At 41.6% G+C, this 19,000-nt stretch overlaps 1 protein-coding gene across 4 annotated transcripts in view; it reads right to left on the bottom strand.

The window, feature by feature from the left end:
* aig1 (androgen-induced 1 (H. sapiens)) overlaps positions 1-19,000 on the bottom strand; it is a 129,044-nt gene that overhangs the window by 59,207 nt on the left and 50,837 nt on the right. For all 4 annotated transcript variants that reach the window (XR_007933584.1, XM_051919532.1, XM_051919533.1 and 1 more), the window contains exon 3: positions 12,589-12,690. Coding sequence is in view for 3 of the 4 variants with exons in the window: in XM_051919532.1 (XP_051775492.1) it covers positions 12,589-12,690 (102 nt within the window). In the remaining variant the exon portion in view is untranslated. The remainder of the gene's footprint in view (positions 1-12,588; positions 12,691-19,000) is intronic.

The following is a 19,000-nucleotide window of genomic DNA, read 5'->3' as shown; positions in this document are numbered from 1 at the left end:
TCTGGATAAAAAAGACACATATGTCAGGATGCTATTCATAGACTTTAGCTCTGCCTTCAACACAATCATCCCTAAAAAGCTGGATGTAAAACTAAGCAGGTTGGGCCTGAACACCACCCCTCTGCAATTGGATCCTGGACTTCTTGACAGAGAGGCCCCAGTCAATTCGGATGGGCTACAACACTTCCAGCATCATCACACTGAGCACTGGAGCGCCGCAGGGCTGCGTGCTTAGTCCACTGCTCTTCACCCTGCTGACTCACGACTGCACAGCCACGCACAACACCAACCATATCATCAAGTTTGCGGATGATACAACGGTGCTGGGACTGATAAGCAGGGATGATGAAACAGCATACAGAGATGAGGTGGAACGGCTGTCTGCATGGTGTGAAGACAACAATCTATCTCTCAATGTTGACAAGACAAAAGAGATAATTGTGGATTTCAGAAAATCACGTCCTGCCCACATCCCACTCAGCATCAACGGTTTAGATGTGGAGACTGTTAGGAGTACCAAGTACCTTGGTGTGCATATAACTGAGGAACTTACGTGGACACATAACACCTCATCACTAATCAAGAAAGCCCAGAAGATACTACACTTCCTGAGGCGGCTGAAGCGAGCAAGTCTTCCCCATTTCATCCTCACCATGTTCTACAGAGGCACCATTGAGAGTGTTCTGACCAGCTGCATCACTGTCTGGTATGGCAACTGCAACATATCCGACCGCAAGCGCCTGCAAAGAATAGTGAAGACAGAAGAGAACATTATTGGGGTGCCTCTCCTTTCACTACAGGACATATTTTACAAACGCAGTGTCCGCAAGGCCTGCAGCATTGTGCAGGACCCCCTTACACCCCTCACATGGACTTTTCACACTTCTGCCATCCAAGAGAAGATACTGCAGCATCAAAGCCAGATCTGCCAGACTGCAGGAGAGATTTTACCCCCAAGCTGTTAGACTCCTTAACACCAGGCTGCACCCTGGGACCTTCCACACGTCCTCAACCACCTCTAAAAACAGAACTTTTATACATGTGAGCCACTGTCCTGCAAAGACGAGTGTGCAGGTAGAGAAGAACTGAAAATCTCAAACTGTCCTTTAAGGATTTTAAAGTTCTTGATATCCTTCTGCTGTGAAACATTCTGACCTGTCATTGTTTACACGTCTTAAACAACTTATCATGCACTGATAATTTCTGTATTATCTATATCTATTATTTATTATTTATTAAATTACATATCTATTGACTATATTTATGTATCTAGATTGCAAATACTATACATTGCATCAATGTCCATATTGTTAACTACATGTCAATATTGCTGCTACTTCTTTGTCTTGTCTTTGCACAATGTCTTGTCTTGTTTGTGTTTTAATTTTAATTCTATTTTTAATTTATTATTTGCACATCATGTTGTTACACTGTGGTCCCTGAGCTTCGCAATTTCATCTATCTGTATACTTGTATATGGTTGAGATGACAATAAAGTTCACTTTGACTTTTGGTGAGGCTAGCAGGGGGCACTTAGCCTGTGATCTGAATGTGGATGCCAATGCGCCAGTGCAGTGACAGTGACACTGTGCTATAAAAATGGTGTCGTTTGGCTGAGCCATTAAACAGATGTTCCGACTCTCTGAGGTCATTAAAGATCCCTGGGCATCCGTCGTAAAGAGTAAGGTATATCCCAATGTGCAGGCTAAATTGCCCACCACAGCCTGCTCATTCGGACCCCTTTTCATCTTCTGTCTCTAATTGGCTAACTATCTCTCACCCTTTCACCAACTAACCGCTCATGTGTGGTGAGAGTACTGGCACAAAAATCGTTGCCGTCGCATCATCCAGGCGGATGCTACACATTAGTGGCGATTCAAGTGGCTCCCTACTCACTGAAGCGCTTTGAAAAGTGAGAAAAGCACAACACAAAAATAAAGAATTATTATTATAGTTAAAAGCCAAACCATGATTTGATGTTTTTGTTTTTAGTTAGTGTAATTGTTTCTGCTTTTAGTATGTTGTCATGCATCCATATTTATAGGTAATCTCAAATATTATAGCAATCCCTGGGTGTGTGGGGTGTTTGGTGGTTATTGTTTCTATTACACAAAACTATTCAATAACTTACTGATATAATTTAGTATGTAATGGCAAGCGATTATTAAAACTGTTCTGTATTAGAAATGAAACGCAGAGTCAGTGGAGGCTCTGATTGGGGCTCTCGAGAGACTGAGGGAGGAGTCTGAGTGTCCTGATAAAAACCAAAAGCCAGGCCTTTAATGACCTCTTGGGCACGGCCATCAGCAGTGTGTCTGTTTGTGGAGAGAGTGTTGACCTCATCGAGAGGTTTACTTACCTCGGTGGTGACATTCATGACTCTGGGGGGGGTCATGAGGTCGCTGGAAAGGTTGTGTGGCGCTCCTGATATCTCTGCAAAAGGACGAAGGTCCAAGTCTTTACTATTTGTGAGACAAGGACGCTATCCAGTGACCTGAGATGAAGACTGGACTCCTTCATGTGCGTCTCTTCAGAGAATCCTTGGGTACCGCTGGTTTGACTTTGTGTTGCTCATGGAGTCCTGAATGAGGCACATGACCTGCATTGTGGGGTTAGTTACGTCACTACGGCCATGTTGGCCAATACCCTGAGGGTGATCCGGCTCACTGTTGAAGGCCAAGGGAACGTCCACATAATACCTGGTTGCGGCAGATAGAGGGTCATTTCCAAAGGGTGGGACTGGACCGCGTGTCTGCCTGGGGGGTTGCCAACCAGGATCCTGAGCTGTTTCGTTGTATTGTGGGTGCGGCAACACACTGTATCAGGTGCATGCTCCCCAAACTGACCTGACCTGTTGTTTCTCCTTTAGAGAAAAATAATAATATGCTTGAAGGAAATGCGATAAATTGTGACTAATATGCAGTTAATTTCAATTAAAAATATTTACAGTGTGATTAATCGCAATTAAATTTTTTTCATCGAACAGCAGCCCTAGTCAATTGACATACTTTGGCAACAAGATCAGCAATGCAGTCTTCAAGTTTGACATCCCGTGAAGTTGTGTAATGCGACATGGGCTTTACGCACACACCCACACGAGGCTGACTTGGAATTATCTACATGTCTTTTGGGCGAGTTTGAGAATTCTGCATACTGACCAGGGGGTGAAGAGTTTGCAGTTGGTTTTGCTTTTGGACTTGTTCGCCTGTCCCCTGCCTTATGTTTTTCTTACAATCAACTGCTCAGTAGGCTTGCTTTTCATTATTTAAATTTATTTCTGCTTTTTTTGCTGTCATTTCCTAGCCTTCAATTAATGCGTCAACAGCAGTGTGGCCTTTTAATTTTGACAGGTATAAGCTGTATTAACAGGACCGGCGCTGGACGAATGCCAAGGTACAGTTTGCAATGCCAAGGAACAAAAAGTCAACAGTAATTAAGCTTTACTGTACTGTGTATCTGTAACAGTTAAGACACATTAGTCTGCACACCGGACTGCAGTTCAGTCATTTCCTGCAAAGATTTTTATCAGCGTGCCAGGAGTTTTAAACACCTGTGTCAGTCATTGCTGCTAAGATTAGAAAGAGCTCCTGATGCAAGAGATAAGGGGCATTCAGCACAAGGTTTTCACACGCCTTTGGGTCATATCAGTCCTCGTTCACAGTGTGTCTTGCGTTTCCACCCACAGGCGTGGGAATCAAATCCATGTGAACCTGCATCACAATGTGCAAAACCATTTAACAAGATTACTTATTCCCACCTTTTTTTCTTGAACTTATACTGTGCCAGGTGGCTGCTTGGACGTGCAAATGAAGCAAGTCAGTACAGTTGGGGTTTAGCACACAGCCTGAAGAAGGCCCTGAATGTTTATACGGTGGATTCAGAAAGCATTCTGACCCTTTCACTTTTTTCTCATTTTTAGCCTTGTGCTAAAAATATTTTTTTTCTCCACATCAAGTAAAACTCAATACACAGGAATGTCAGTCATTATCCAACCTGCTATATCCTAACACAGGGTCACAGGGGTCTGCTGGAGCCAATCCCAGCCAACACAGCGCACAAGGCAGGAAACAAACCCCAGGCAGGGCGCACACACAAACACGGGACAATTTAGGATTGCCAATGCACTTAACCTGCATGTCTTGGGACTCTGGGAGGAAACCCACACAGACATGGGGAGAACATGCAAACGCCACACAGGGAGGACCCGGGAAGCGAACCCAGGTCTCCTTACTGCGAGGCAGCAGCGCTACCACTGCGCCACCATGCCACCCATACCCAAGAATGACAAAGTAAAAATGTATTAGAAAGAAACAATTGAAAACTCACATTAGACCCTTTGGCACTGATTTCAGCCTGGAGTCTTCTTGGATACAATACAATACAGTTTATTTTTGTATAGCCCAAAATCACACAAGAAGTGCCACAATGGGCTTTAACAGGCCCTGCCTCTTGACAGCCCCCCAGCCTTGACTCTCTAAGAAGACAAGGAAAAACTCCCCAAAAAAACATATAGTTCCTATCTATCTATCTATCTATCTATCTATCTATCTATCTATCTATCTATCTATCTATCTATCTATCTATCTATCTATCTATCTATCTATCTATCTATCTATCTATCTATCTATCTATCTATCTATCTAATCCTGCCTACTACACTAAATTAAAAATCTATCTATCTATCTATATATCTGTCTTATCCTGCATACTACACTAAATTAAAATCTATCTAATCCTGCCTACTACACTAAATTAAAAATCTATCTATCTATCTTAATGTCTGTCTTATCCTGCCTACTACACTAAATTAAAAATCTATCTATCTATATGTCTGTCTTATCCTGCCTACTACACTAAATTAAAAATCTATCTATCTATCTATATATCTGTCTTATCCTGCATACTACACTAAATTAAAATATATCTATCTAATCCTGCCTACTACACTAAATTAAAAATCTATCTATCTATCTATATGTCTGTCTTATTCTGCCTACTACACTAAATTAAAATCTATCTATCTATATGTCTGTCTTACCCTGCCTACTACACTAAATTAAAAATCTATCTATCTATCTATATGTCTGTCTTATCCTGCCTACTACACTAAATTAAAATCTATCTATCTATATGTCTGTCTTATCCTGCCTACTACACTAAATTAAAATCTATCTATATGTCTGTCTTATCCTGCCTACTACACTAAATTAAAATCAATCTATCTTTTAGTGCCTTTCCTCTATCTATCATATAGTGCCTTTCCTATCTATCTACTGTATCTATCATATAGTGCCTTTCATATCGATATATCTGTCTCTAAATGTGTCTCAATGAAGCCACCACTGACCACTCTAAAGTGACGTATTGTCAGTCGGTCACATTGCTGAGATGAATGAACTCTTTACTGATGCTTTGCATTATGAAGACACAATGACGTGCTTGTTAAGGTCTTGCTACATAAGAATAAATGAGTAACAGATGCATTTGTACAGTACCTAAACTAAAAGTGTTACCATTAATCATGTTGATTATATTTATACCAGTAACGGTGTACTGCACGATAACATGCAGTGAACACACTTGACTTGAGCATTCCTAGTTATCCTTCTCTGTACGTTTATCATTCATTTGCTCAGAGGTTGATGCGCTTGCTGCTTCCTGAGCTGCTCTTCTTTTCTCCACTCTAGCGGCCCGCTGCTTCTCTTATTCCGTTGGCATCTTTTCGCGTTAAAACTGATTAAGTTAGTTTTTGTGTTGCAATTACTTAGTATGTTTTTCTTCATTTTTCACTTAAGCTGGCACTTAAGTGTTCAATCTGCTTCAAGAATGATTAAAGATATGAAGAGTTAAGGGAAGTGACTGCGAAGGCGGTAGGGAATGAGAACGATGCACGTACGCATGCGCCGCACGGCTGCCCTGCTGCGTGCTGCCGAGACTTGATTCTGCAATAAAATAAAATAAAAATAAAAAGAGGAACAAAATCATCACCCCAAAAGCGGGTAGTAGACATCACCTAGTATATGTGTACCAAATTTCAGGTCAATAGGTGAAACGGTTTGCGAGCTACAGGTGATTTAAAATCCTGGACAGAGAAATGAACAGCCGCGATAGCGTATTATATATATATATAAAGATAATCTGTTTTCACAAAATTAAAGGATTTGTGCTTATTAAATTCTGCCTGTTCATTATTAATTTAGACTTTATGTTAAAATAATGGTAATAAGTTTTGCCCTGTCAGTACTCGTGGGACAGTAAGTTGGAGGGCCCCAAAAAGTTTTTTTTTTTGCTCGGGGCCAATAATTTTAACATAAATGATAACGATAAATGAAAAAAAAATTGAACAAGAAAGACATGAAGAAATTTAATGATGCGTCAAGAGATGAACCTTGGGTTAAACACGACAGCTTGGAGACAGATGCATCCAATACAAAATTAAGAAATAAAATTTAAATGCTAACAGAAATTGCCTTGCTCCCTGTGTTGGCTGGGATTGGCTCCAGCAGACCCCCGTGACCCTGTGTTCAGATTCAGCAGGTTGGAATATGGATGGATGGATGGATGGATGCTAACAGAAATTACATAAACTGATGAGAAGTAACAATTCAAAAACAACAATAAAATGGAAAATACACACAATGTTACACAACACCAGGTTACCATGAAAAGATTTATTTTTTTGTTCTAAATACAGTTATGTCTTCAATTCATAAGAGGCTTCCTCAGAATTCTGGTTTCACTGCTGGCAGGACTACTACACTCTGTAAAGATTTCTCATTATGTCCGAGCGATTTTCCATTTGGAAACTTTCACTCAGGAGGCCAACTTCTCAGTTCACCCGGCGCTCTTCAGGTACGGCGAGGTGATTCTATTTGTTTCCATTCATGTTTACAGAAATGACAAACCACCCCCATTTTGAGATAATTTCCCGTTTGTGCTGGTTGCAGTTAGCGCAGCCTACGAATCCTTCCCTGTTTCTGAAATGAAGGTTAAATGACTTAGATGGACAACTAGCAATACCCATCTGTTTTATTCAGCCGCCTTCTAACACAGAAAAATGCACATGTAAAATTGTTTAAATATGACAGTTGCTTGCATTGGCAGCCAAATCTATCTCGACAGTCAGTTAAAGCTGAACAACAAGGTGATGAACAGCTGAAAATCCGTATTTATTGGCGACTCATGTGTCTTTAATTGAAATCAATTGTCTGGAAGGCAGAAACAGCCCTCGATCACCAGACTGTGCAAAGAGCAAGTGAGCCGAAGGCAGTTTCTATGGCGGCAGAGGTAAACAAACAAATGGGATACCATGGAATGTGGCAAAATATTTACAACCTAGAAACCAATTTGTATTTATGATGGCTGTGATATTAAAAGAAATCGCCAGTAAAGCTTTGTTTGCATTCTGTTTTTCAAAAGATATGTGAAAACCTGAATAAGGAATCGGCAGAGGACTTACTCGATGTGGACCTGCTGTTACAGCCAAGCAATGCACGTACACAATGAACACAAGTAAAATTAAAGAGATGGGATTACACCTGTGGACAAAACTTTTTTTTCACTCTTCATTTTATTGATATATAAACAATAAATTAGTTTAGCCTTTTCTACAATGGCAATAAAAGAAGCTTGTGAAAAATATCTGGCCATCATCGAATCAGCTGTGCTGTTTTGTCTGAAAATTTTTTTTCCCAAGTTCTGGTATAAGTTACCTAAATTGAGTGGTCTTCATATTGTTTGAGACAAAGACACATTTTTCCTTGATTTCTCCTTCTATTCAGATCAGGGAGCCTGCACTGGCACCGCGCGTTACCGCACCCGCCACATGACGAAACAGCTTGGGATCCTGGTTGGCAACCCCTCAGGAAGACACGCAGTCCAATCCCACCCTCTCTCTGCCACAGCCAGGTGTTACGTGGGCATTCCCTTGGCCTGGTCCAGCTGCTCGGGTCCTCAACAATGAGGGTCCTGTAAGCCTGATCACCTTCGGGGAATCGTGCCACATGACCGTAGTGCTGTAACTGACACTTTTTCACAATGCAGGTCATGTGTCTCATTCGGGACCCAATGAGCAACACAACGTTAAACCAGCGGGACTCAAGGATTCTCCAAAGAGACTGAAGGAGTCCAGTCTTCGTCTCAGGTCACTGGATAGCGTCCATGTCTCACAACCATAGAGCAAGACAGGAAGCACCAGGACTGTAAAGACTTGGATCTTCATCCTTTTGTAGAGATATCGGGAGCGCCACAAACCCCTTTCCAGCGACCTCATGACCCCCCCATGCTCTCCCAATCCGCCTGCTGACTTCATAGGAAGAGTCACCAGACACATGAATGTCACTGCTGAGGTAAGTAAACCTCTTGACGAGGTCGACACTCTCTCCACAGACAGACACACTGCTGATGGCCGTGCCCAAGAGGTCATTAAAGGCCTGGATGTTGGTTTTTATCAGACCCTCAGACTCCTCACACAGTCTTTCTAGAGCCTCCATTGACTCTGTGAAGATCACGGCATCGTCAACAAAGTCAAGATCAGTGAAACTCTCTTCTCCAACAGATGCCCCACAGCCGCTGGACCCCATGACTCTGCCCAACACCCAGTCCATGCGAGTATTGAACAGAGTAGGAGCAGAACACACCCCTGATGGACCCCAGAATCAACTGGGAAAAACACAGAGGTTTCTGCCTCCACTCTGCACAGCACTCACCGTACCAGTGTACAGGCCAGCCATGATATCCAGCAACCTCGAGGGGATCCTGTGAAGACTCAGGATGTCCCGCAATTTTACAATTACAAATAAAACAATTCAGACATTGTCAATAAAGTGCACATTGCAGACTTTCATTTAAGGGGTTTTGCAGACATTTCTGTACATGGTCCCCACATTTCAGGGCACCATAATGTTTGGCACACAGCAATGGCAGGTCTGTTAAAGCCGTTGTCATATTTAGGACTTTGTCGCATATCCCTCTTCGGGACACTACTTTTAATATCACCTAATTCTAAAAAGGTTCCTCTCACCATAACTCTGCTTGAGCCAATTTTGTGTACCCACCTACAAACCACTACTTTTAGTTTAATCTCTAAGTTTTAATATGATACTTTATTAAAAGCCTTCTGACAAATCATACCTTTTAGGGGGTTGGGGGGTGTACCAGGCATCTCCCACTGTAAAACTGGAGGCACATTACACAACATCCAGCCAGAGAGGATGTCAAACTTGACAATTGCCATGGCTGATCTTGTTGTCCAAAGATATCAGATTACATGACTTTAAAAAAAGTATGAAAAATTATAAAAGACCTTCAGCCAATGCTAAACAATGACCAAACACTGAAAAATTTATTTCCTGAACCTCCCCTCCTGGCATACAGACAACCACCAAACCTACAGCCACTAATTGTCTGAAGCTCCCGAAGTGAACCAACAGAAAATGGCACATCACCCTGCCTACAGAAAAGATGTAAAATGTGTGCTCACATTTATAATACAGACCATATAGTTATACCACACTGCTGACTGGAACATCACATAATGGGATCATTTTCCTGCAGATCATCTAATGAGGTCCACCTCATTCTCTACATGAAATGTCATTACACTGCACTCTATGTAGGAGAAACTGGACAAACACTCCGCCAAGAGAATTTCCACAGGTGCCACATTAAACGTGCCAACACAGATGTTCCTGTAGCGGCCCACTTCAACAGCCATGGACACTGTGAGAGGGACTTTAAAGTCACAGTGCTTGTGGGCAACTTCAGAACACAGCAAGAGAGAAAAGAATGGGAAGTCAAACTCATGCTAAAATTGAATACATTACAACATGGTTTGAATAGAGACATGGGTCTTATGGCCAGATATGAGGATTGTTTGCATCTCTCAGACTGACACAGACAACCTGACTACAGATCCACATTGTATGGAAAAACTCATCAGAAACTTCAAAAGACTTTGTTGGACAGTTATCTTATCCAAAGATTTTGACCACACATTGTTCTTCTCACTTGTTAAATGATTCTTAGCCTGAAGGGGTCTATTAATTTTTTACATTTAAGATGTCTCACTTAAAGATTTTCCAGTGTTGTTACTTGTCCTAGTGTGTATATAAACACAGGGAACTCCAGTTTCTGTATCACATCTTGCCTGAAGAAGGGGCCTGAGTTGCCTCAAAAGTTTGCATATTGTAATCTTTTTAGTTAGCCAATAAAAGGGGTTATTTTGCTTGACTTTTCATCAGATTACATGACTAAAATTCACAGCGGATGACAACCTACATGACTCGGATGACTTGCTGGTAACGTTTAACATTTCCAAACTGTCTCAAACTTACCCTTTATTCTGACAGCCACCAATGTGCTGCCTGATGGAGCCAGGGCTGCACAAATGCTTTGCAGCTATGGAGAGTTTAGCCACAGTCTTTTGATTGGCTGATCAGATCATTCCATGGATAAGCAGGTGTATGGGAGTTCCTAATAATTTTCTCAGGGAGTGTGTGTAACCCTAACAGACATGTACTGTACAAAACATGCCCTGCAGATATGCATTTTACAATTTTACTCTGTACGTACTGTAACAAGGTAGCCCGGCCACAGACAGACACGACACCAATGTCCAAACACACGCTGTTCATTTATACTATTATTTACAATGGTTCCACCAACCCACATAGTTACTCAGTCCTTTTTCCTCTCCTCAGCTGCCTCCACTCCTCCCTCGCAAAGCTCCGTCTTCCTCCTCCCGACTCCGGCTCCTCGAAGGGAGTGAAGCGGCCCCTTTTATCATGCCCCGGATGTGCTCCAGGTGCTTGATGATGGTCTTCCGGCAGCACTACCTGCTGTGGCGGAAGTGATGTTCTTGCACCCGGAAGCACTCCGGGTGTACACAGTTCCTGGTACGGCAGCACTTCCCGGTGTGGTGGAAGTGCTGTCCTCCAGGGCTCAGGAACCTTCCACCTTGTTTGGGCCACGGACCCCCCCACAGGGTACAGCTTCCATGCTCTGTATCCGTGGCCTTTGATGAAAATCATGGGGGCTGCCCTCTTGCATCCAGGGAAGATATTGCCCCTTTCCCGGTCCTTCCCTGATTCAGGCATCCCAGTGGGGCAAGGTCCCCGGCCGTCTGCCACAGTACTAAATTGTTCACTCAACTGATACATAATACATAATTTAATTTCATGTATAAATTAACTGAAGCTCTTGACGCGTTTCTTCGTGATTTTGTGGATTGTGCTGCCGCTACTTGATTGGCTGATCAGATCATTCCATAGATAGATAGATAGATAGATAGATAGATAGATAGATAGATAGATAGATAGATAGATGTACTGTACAAAACATGACCTGCAGATATGCATTTTACTCTGTACATACTAAATTGTTCCCTCAACTGATACGGTAAGCACACTGATGCAATGCATAATTTAATTTTCTTAAATTAAATAGTTTCAAAACTGAGGTTCTCCTCATTGGTACAAAATCATCCATCCATCCATTATCCAACCCGCTATATCCTAACTACAGGGACACAGGGGTCTACTGGAGCTAATTCCAGCCAACACAGGGCACAAGGCAGAAAACAAACCCCGGGCAGGGCGCTAGCCCACCGCAGGGCAGGTACAAAAATCAATATTATCCAAAACTGATCATTTTTCATTTGTTATTGATAATTCCTTTGTCTCCCCTTCCACACAGGTGTCATCCTTGACAGTATTTCATCCTTTCAGTCCCACATCAGTAACATCTCCCAGTGTGCGTAACATTAATCGTATTCGCCCCTCCATCACTCCCCATACCACTGCTATCCTTGTTCATAGCCTTGTCACTTCTCGTCTTGATTATTGCAATTCCCTTTTCTTTGGTCTTTCTCGCAAATCTCTTTATAAGCTTCAACTGGTCCAGAATTCAGCTGCCCGCATCATTACTAGAACCCCCTCTATTCATCATATCTCTCCCATCTTGCAGCAGCTTCACTGGCTTCCAGTTAAGTTCCACATTGACTTCAAAATTGTGCTGTTAACATTCAAGGCTCTCCACAGCCTCGCCCCTCCATATCTGTCTGACCTCCTCTGTGTTGCCATTCCCTCCCGTACCCTTAGGTCCTTTTCCTCCATCCACTTGACTGTCCCCTTCGTCCGTCTTACCACCATGGCATTCAGTTGTTCTGCTCCCCAGCTCTGGAACTCACTACCATCTGAGCATAGAAACATTGATTCATTCTCACTTTTCAAATCCAAACTTAAAACTCGTCTGTTTAAGACTGCTTATTCTCTTTGACTACAATTGCTCTGTCTGATTTTAATTTTTGTATTTTAGTTTTGTTTATAATGTGTGTTTCATCTATTGTTCAGTGTCCTTGAGTGTTTAGAATGGCACAGAGGAAAAAACAAAATGTATTATTATTATTAGTATTATTATAATTAGACTGTAGCTATTTGCAATCATAGAAATCTAAAGTGAAGTGGGCCCATATTGGACATTAACTGGGCCAAAGTCTCATTTATCCGGTCAATTATTTCAAATTTAAAAAGCAGATGTTGAAGTATATCACTGAGACATGCTGTACATGTGCTATTTCATTATACTCACCATCCCATGATTTAGCCACTGTGGAATAAAGTTGTCTAAGAGCCGAGGGTACACCAGATCTCGGTCATACAGGTATAAGGCCCAAAACATGGTCACAACAAACTAGAAAAAGAAGAAAAAATAACAAAGAATAAATCAAAAGTAGACATTAAATGGTGGGCCTTAAATTAGCATACTGTGAACAGAAAGGTTTAAACTGATTTAATTATTCACTGCTGGACATTCAAATTGCAACACCAAGAAAGACATGAGATATCAAGGCAACATTGATATGGCAGATTACTTACAATACATGGGGTACACGATCAGAAGGCCAGCTCAATCATGCATGTGGACTGCATGGTCTGGCATGGACAGGAAGAGAAGATGGATGTGTGTTTGTGCAACGGCATTCCAGGCAGCCTCCATATGGGCCCAGAGTTCTCCCGTGGTAACTGCTGGTGGTCACTAGAAAGCCAGTTTTGACCTGACCATGCTTGGTGGAAGGACACATCTGGTGAACGTGCAGGTCAGGGAAGAAGTGGCATCTGATGACTAACAGAGGTTGAGAGGACCTGGGATAAACTGCTCTAATCCAGGTGTGCCAGGCTTAATAGAGACTTACCCAAGAAGACTCAACGCCGGAATTTACTTCTACAAAGTACTTAATCATGGGTCTGAATACTTATATGAATGATGGAGTTCAGTTATTGATTTTTAATAAATCTGTAAACCTTCCAGAAGAAGACATGTTTTCGCTTTGTCATTATGGGTTATTGAAAGTAGATGGATGGGCAAAAATGGCAAACTGATCCATTTAAAATTAAACGTACGACACAATAAAGTGTAGGGGTCTGACTACGTTCTGAATTCAGTGCTTTAAGCAGACATCTTCAGCGTTTTCTGTTTTTGTCTTTGTGAGGTCACAATGTCACGGGGAAGAGCAACAGAACCTCCAGTTATCATATTTAATTCTGCCTTAAAGAAGTCTGGTCACTTTATAAAATACTCACTTTTCTTGAAAGAGACAACCTCAAGAGACCATATTAATGATTTATTAACTGTGTCTGCCAGACTGTTCAGAATGCATTATTACATTTGGCCCTGGGCCTTTTTCTTACGCAGTGCTTGGTGAGCCTTGCAAAGCTATTAGATACCTGCTTCACAAAAAAAAATGAACCTTTAACGGTTTGCCATTTGCCCTGTACTGTAGGTGGCTATTATCACTGGAGCGCAAACAACTATGAGACATTAAAACCAGTCGGTACTACGATATAATAAATGTTCCTTTACTGCCTAAAAATAGAATGCGGTTAGAAGAGAAAGGTAAAATGAGCATTATAAGAATTAATGCAGCAATAGTTTAAAACTTGATAAACACTACATATTTCAGCAGAAGAAATTAAAACTGAGCTTACTATTAAATGCTTTCTCGTTGGGATTCATAAATAATGTACAGTTATAATAATTCTTTGCATTTATATAGCGCATTTCTCACTACTCAAAGCGCTCACAGTACATCCATCCATCCATCCATCCAACCCGCTATATCCTAACTACAGGGTCACAGGGGTCTACTGGAGCCAATCCCAGTACATTACTGGTCAAAAGTATTAGAACACCTCAGTTTTTACAGAAATGCACGCAGTTTCATGTCTAGTTCTGGCATCGCCCTGAGGTGTGTTTTGGGTCATTATTTTGCTGTAGGATGAACAGAGTAATGTACAGAGTAACGGGGATTGTGGAAGAGAGGTGAAAAAGAGAGTGCAGGCAGGGTGGAATGGGTGGAGAAGAGTGTCAGGAGTGATCTGTGACAGACGGGTATCAGCAAGAGTGAAAGGGAAGGTCTACAGGACGGTAGTGAGACCAGCTATGTTATATGGGTTGGAGACGGTGGAACTGACCAGAAAGCAGGAGACAGAGCTGGAGGTGGCAGAGTTAAAGATGCTAAGATTTGAATTGGGTGTGACGAGGATGGATATGATTAGAAATGAGGACATTAGAGGGTCAGCTCAGGTGGGACGGTTGGGAGACAAAGTCAGACAGGCGAGATTGCATTGGTTTGGACATGTGCAGAGGAGAGATGCAGGGTATATTGGGAGAAGGGTGCTAAGGATAGAGCTGTGAGTCAAGAGGAGAAGAGGAAGGCCTAAGAGAAGGTTTATAGATGTGCTAAGAGAGGACATGCAGGTGATGGGGGTGACAGAGAAAGATGATGAGGACAGGAAGATATGAAAAAAGATGATCCGCTGTGGCACCCCCTAACAGGAGTAGCCAAAAGAAGAAGAAGATCTTGCTTTAGGATGAACCAGGGGTTGTTAACCTGAGCTCCGTGAACCCCTAGAGGGTCCATGGATGGGTTTCAGGGGGTCCATGAGGGACAGATAAAAATTAACATTTATATTGTGAAAGAAAAATTAACTGCTTGCAAGCTGCTTAGGGCTAATAGCCGACAAAGTCGTTTTGCTATAACGGCAGGTTATTCATACGGGCGTCTGTCATAAGACAGGGTGCAGTGGACTGGCCCAGGACAACTTCCAGTTTCTTCAGGAACGCATCTATTTGCCACAGGAAAGATGACCTTTCCTTCTTTAGGGTCTATCTGGCAAGTAAAAAAAAATAAGAACAGTTAGTGTAATAAAATAAAACGCATAAGTAAAAGATATTATGGCTTTTTTTTTTTTATAAATATACTGTAAGGGGAAGGAAGGAGAAATTCTAAAAAGCCAATCGAAAAATGGAACTTTTCTCTTCTGCCTTGCAACGCAGAATCCAGGTACTCATCTGTGACTGAATAAAAATCTTAATTGATTGAACTATTCCTGGCTTCCTCTCATCTTCCACAGTATTCACTATATAACCTGGTACTGTTGATTTTTCTCGTATTAACTTTCTCACATGATGTTTCTCACCGTTATTTTGATCGCATATTATTTTTCTCGCAAGTATTTATCTCAGCAAAGCCTAATGAGTGAGTTACATACTCGTGAGAAAAATAAAGCACAAGAAAAACAGCCCTCCCCCTCGCCCCAATCAACAGTTTCCTATTGAAAGAAATGAAAGAAAATGTACCCTGCCACTGCTTACAGCGCTTACTGCTAGGCGTCTCTTGACTTGCCCAAGTTTACGGTCAAAATGAAAAGTCAAAATAAATTGGATGTCAAAGATGATATGCGTGTCACCTTGTCGAAGGCAAGGCAAACAAGAACAACCTTCTCATTGAAGTAAAGTCCATAACGAGAGAGTAGATGTAATAGTAGTGGTAATGGTAGTAGAACACATAGTAGTAGTAGGTCTGCTTTAATTTGCACAAGTGGATTGCATTTCATAATTATAATGAGTGGCCATTACTTTTTGTATAAAAGGAAGTGTTTTTTTTAGATTGTTTACTTTAATGTTTAATAATACTTTGTAAGTCATATATGTATGAGACAATCAAATCTCGAAAAACAAAGTTCGTTATATTCATTGCATGCAAAGTTGTGCTGATGTGAATATTTCTGGGGAAGGGGGTCCATAGCTTTAATCAGATTCTTAAAGGGGTCTGTGACTCCTAAAAAGGTTAAGAATCGCTGTACTAGACACAGAAGGGGGAGCAAGCATGGCCAGAGCATTACCTCCCCCAGAGAGCTAGATGGCAGCCCCCTCTGGGTTGCAGCAGTGCCTAGGACTCCTGCAGGGCTCCATGGGAGTTGGAGTTTGGTGCAACCCTGTTGGGATCTGTGGGCACTGCCAGGGTTGCTGTTGCAGCTGCTGAGTCCTCATGGGCAGTTCTTCCTCCACACTGGGAAGTGCTGCCAGAAGTAGGTCATCAAGCACCTGGAGCACTTCTGGGTGCCTTATAAAAGGGGCCAGCAACTGCTACTCCGGAAGCCAGGGACAGGAGGAGGGAGACGAAACTTGCCAGGAGAAGTAAAAAGAAAGAAGAAGAATTTGTATGGTATTGTGCTTGTGCTTTAGGGACAGTGCTAGACTTGTGGGAGACGAGGAAAACGTTTCCCACAAGGGAAAAGAAGAAAAATAAAACCAGAGCTTTTGTAAGTGTGTTTCCTGTGTTTGTCTATGTAGGGCTGGGTGGCTGGCATGCTCTGTTGGTGCCACAACATATACAATACATATATACATATACATAAATATACATATACACATATACATCTATACACACATATGCATATATATACAGATATATACACATATATACAGTTGACCCTTGATATACGACCGGCCTGACATGCGAACAACTTGCTTTACGACCAAAATTTTTGTTTTGAATTACGACCAATATCTTGCGTTATGACCCGAATGCGGTCACATGTATCCGCTTGTGCGATTGTAAACAAACAGCCGAGAGCGTTTCGTAAGCATCAGTCGGAGCCCAGACACATGTGTTTGTGGACGAAATTTCGGTCAGTGCAGTGCTTTATACAATTTATTTTGATAATTGCTAAGGAAGGAAGTGAACGTAACGAAGGTAAAGAAAGTGATCACAATCGAAACGAAGAAGGAAATTGTGTGGAAATATGAGAGTGGTGTTCGTGTGACCGATCTCGCTAATATGTACAGCATGTCGAAATCCACCATCTCGACAATTTTACAAAGAAAAGATTTGTATAAGGAAACTCCTTCCAAACAATAACCACCTTCCATTTCATTCTCCTCCTCCTTCCTTCCTGCAACCCAAAGATGTCAACTTAAATGGTGAGTACAGTATGAAATTGTTGTTTCTGGTAGGCTAGGGACTTTTTATAACTTTTTGGTTAGTACATTAGAAAAAGTATTGGTGTTTTTGGTAAATTATGCACATTATATAACCCTTTTTCTATTACAAAAAGTTAAGTAAGTGTTGCTGTGGGCGGTTCGGAACACATTAAGGGCATTTCCATTATTTCTTATGGGAAAAATAGTCTTGACTTACAACCAACTTGAGTTACAATCAGCCCTTGCGAACGAATTGAGTTCGTAAGTCAAGGGTCCACTGTATATGTATGCCTGGTCGGGACACCCTTTTGAGCAGTACCTCCCCCGGGACACGAGAGGGCATTCCCCCCTGTGTTGCATCGAAGCCACTGGCTTGAATCTTAGAAGCTCAACCCTGTTGGGTTCCATGGCCACCACCAGGGTGCACCTTGACAGCTCCGGAGTTGTGGCCTGCAGCACTTCTGCCACACCTGGAAGTGCTGCCAGAGCCGGCAGGTAGAGGACAGAGCTTGCGAGAGGGGAGTGGAGGCAGCAGAAAAAAAAGGACAGGAAAGAGATAAGGACTTGAGCATTGTGGGGTTTGTGCAGAACGTTAATAAACGTGTGTGTTTTTGGGGACATTCTGAGTTTGTGCCTGTCTGTGTCTGGCCTAATCTTCACTATATATATATATATATATATATATATATATATATATATATATATATATATATATATACTGTATATTTTTGCAGCTGGAGATCCACAAAGGGAGAAAAATGAATCACGTATCATATTCCTGAGCTTTCAACCCCTGCCAGGGGTCAATATGCAAACCGTATCACAGACCTTCTCTTCCATATACATTTTATATATATATATATATATATATATATATATATATATATATATATATATATATATATATATATATATATATATATATACACACACACACACGCACATACATACATACATCTGTATCCCCACACAAACACACACAAATGTAAACTCTTTGTAAGAAATATCAAATAATGAAGTGAAAGCAGCAACTACACTGCTTATTTTTCACTATTGAGGAAGTGACTATTAATGTTGGCATCTACAGAATGCATTAGAGCAATAAAGTACATTACAGAAAGAGATGTGTATAGAGCACAAGAAAATGAAAACCAAATATATCTTACGCATACTGTAACTCTGCTTGTTAGTCATCTACTCAAAAATAAAAGCTTAGCAATCACTCTGAACTGTCACTGACTCTCCTTTATTATTTTTCTCTCTTCGGTATGCTGATGTGACATTTGGTGGCATTGTTGCTTTGCCAGGCTACTACTCCTTGAATGTAAGAAAATATGAAATTGACAAATGACAGGAGACCATTAAGCTCATTTGTTCAGCTAATAAATGAACTGTCCCCATCTTTCATCCAGATTCTTCTTAGAGGTTTTCAGAGTTTCTGCTTCAACTCCATGACTCAGTAGTTTGTTCCATAGTCCCACAACTCTCGGAGTAATGAAGTGCTTCCTGGCTTCAGTCTTAAATGCATTCCCCTTAACTTTCATTGGTGTCCTTGAGTATGTCATTCTCTATTTAGCTAAAATAATTCTGTTGGATCTCATTATCGATGCCTTTGAGAATTTTGAAGGCCTGTATTAGGTTTCCATGCAGTCTCCTCTGCTCGACACTAAACAGGTTAAAATCTTGCAGTCTGTCAGAGTAGGACACGTTCTTAAGTCCGGAGATGTTCCTGGTT

The sequence above is a fragment of the Erpetoichthys calabaricus genome, chromosome 15 (assembly GCF_900747795.2).
Source record: "Erpetoichthys calabaricus chromosome 15, fErpCal1.3, whole genome shotgun sequence".
NCBI classification, from domain to species: Eukaryota; Metazoa; Chordata; class Cladistia; order Polypteriformes; family Polypteridae; genus Erpetoichthys; species Erpetoichthys calabaricus.
The sequence above is the reverse complement of the archived record's forward strand: the minus strand, read 5'-3'. Positions and strand labels throughout refer to the sequence as shown.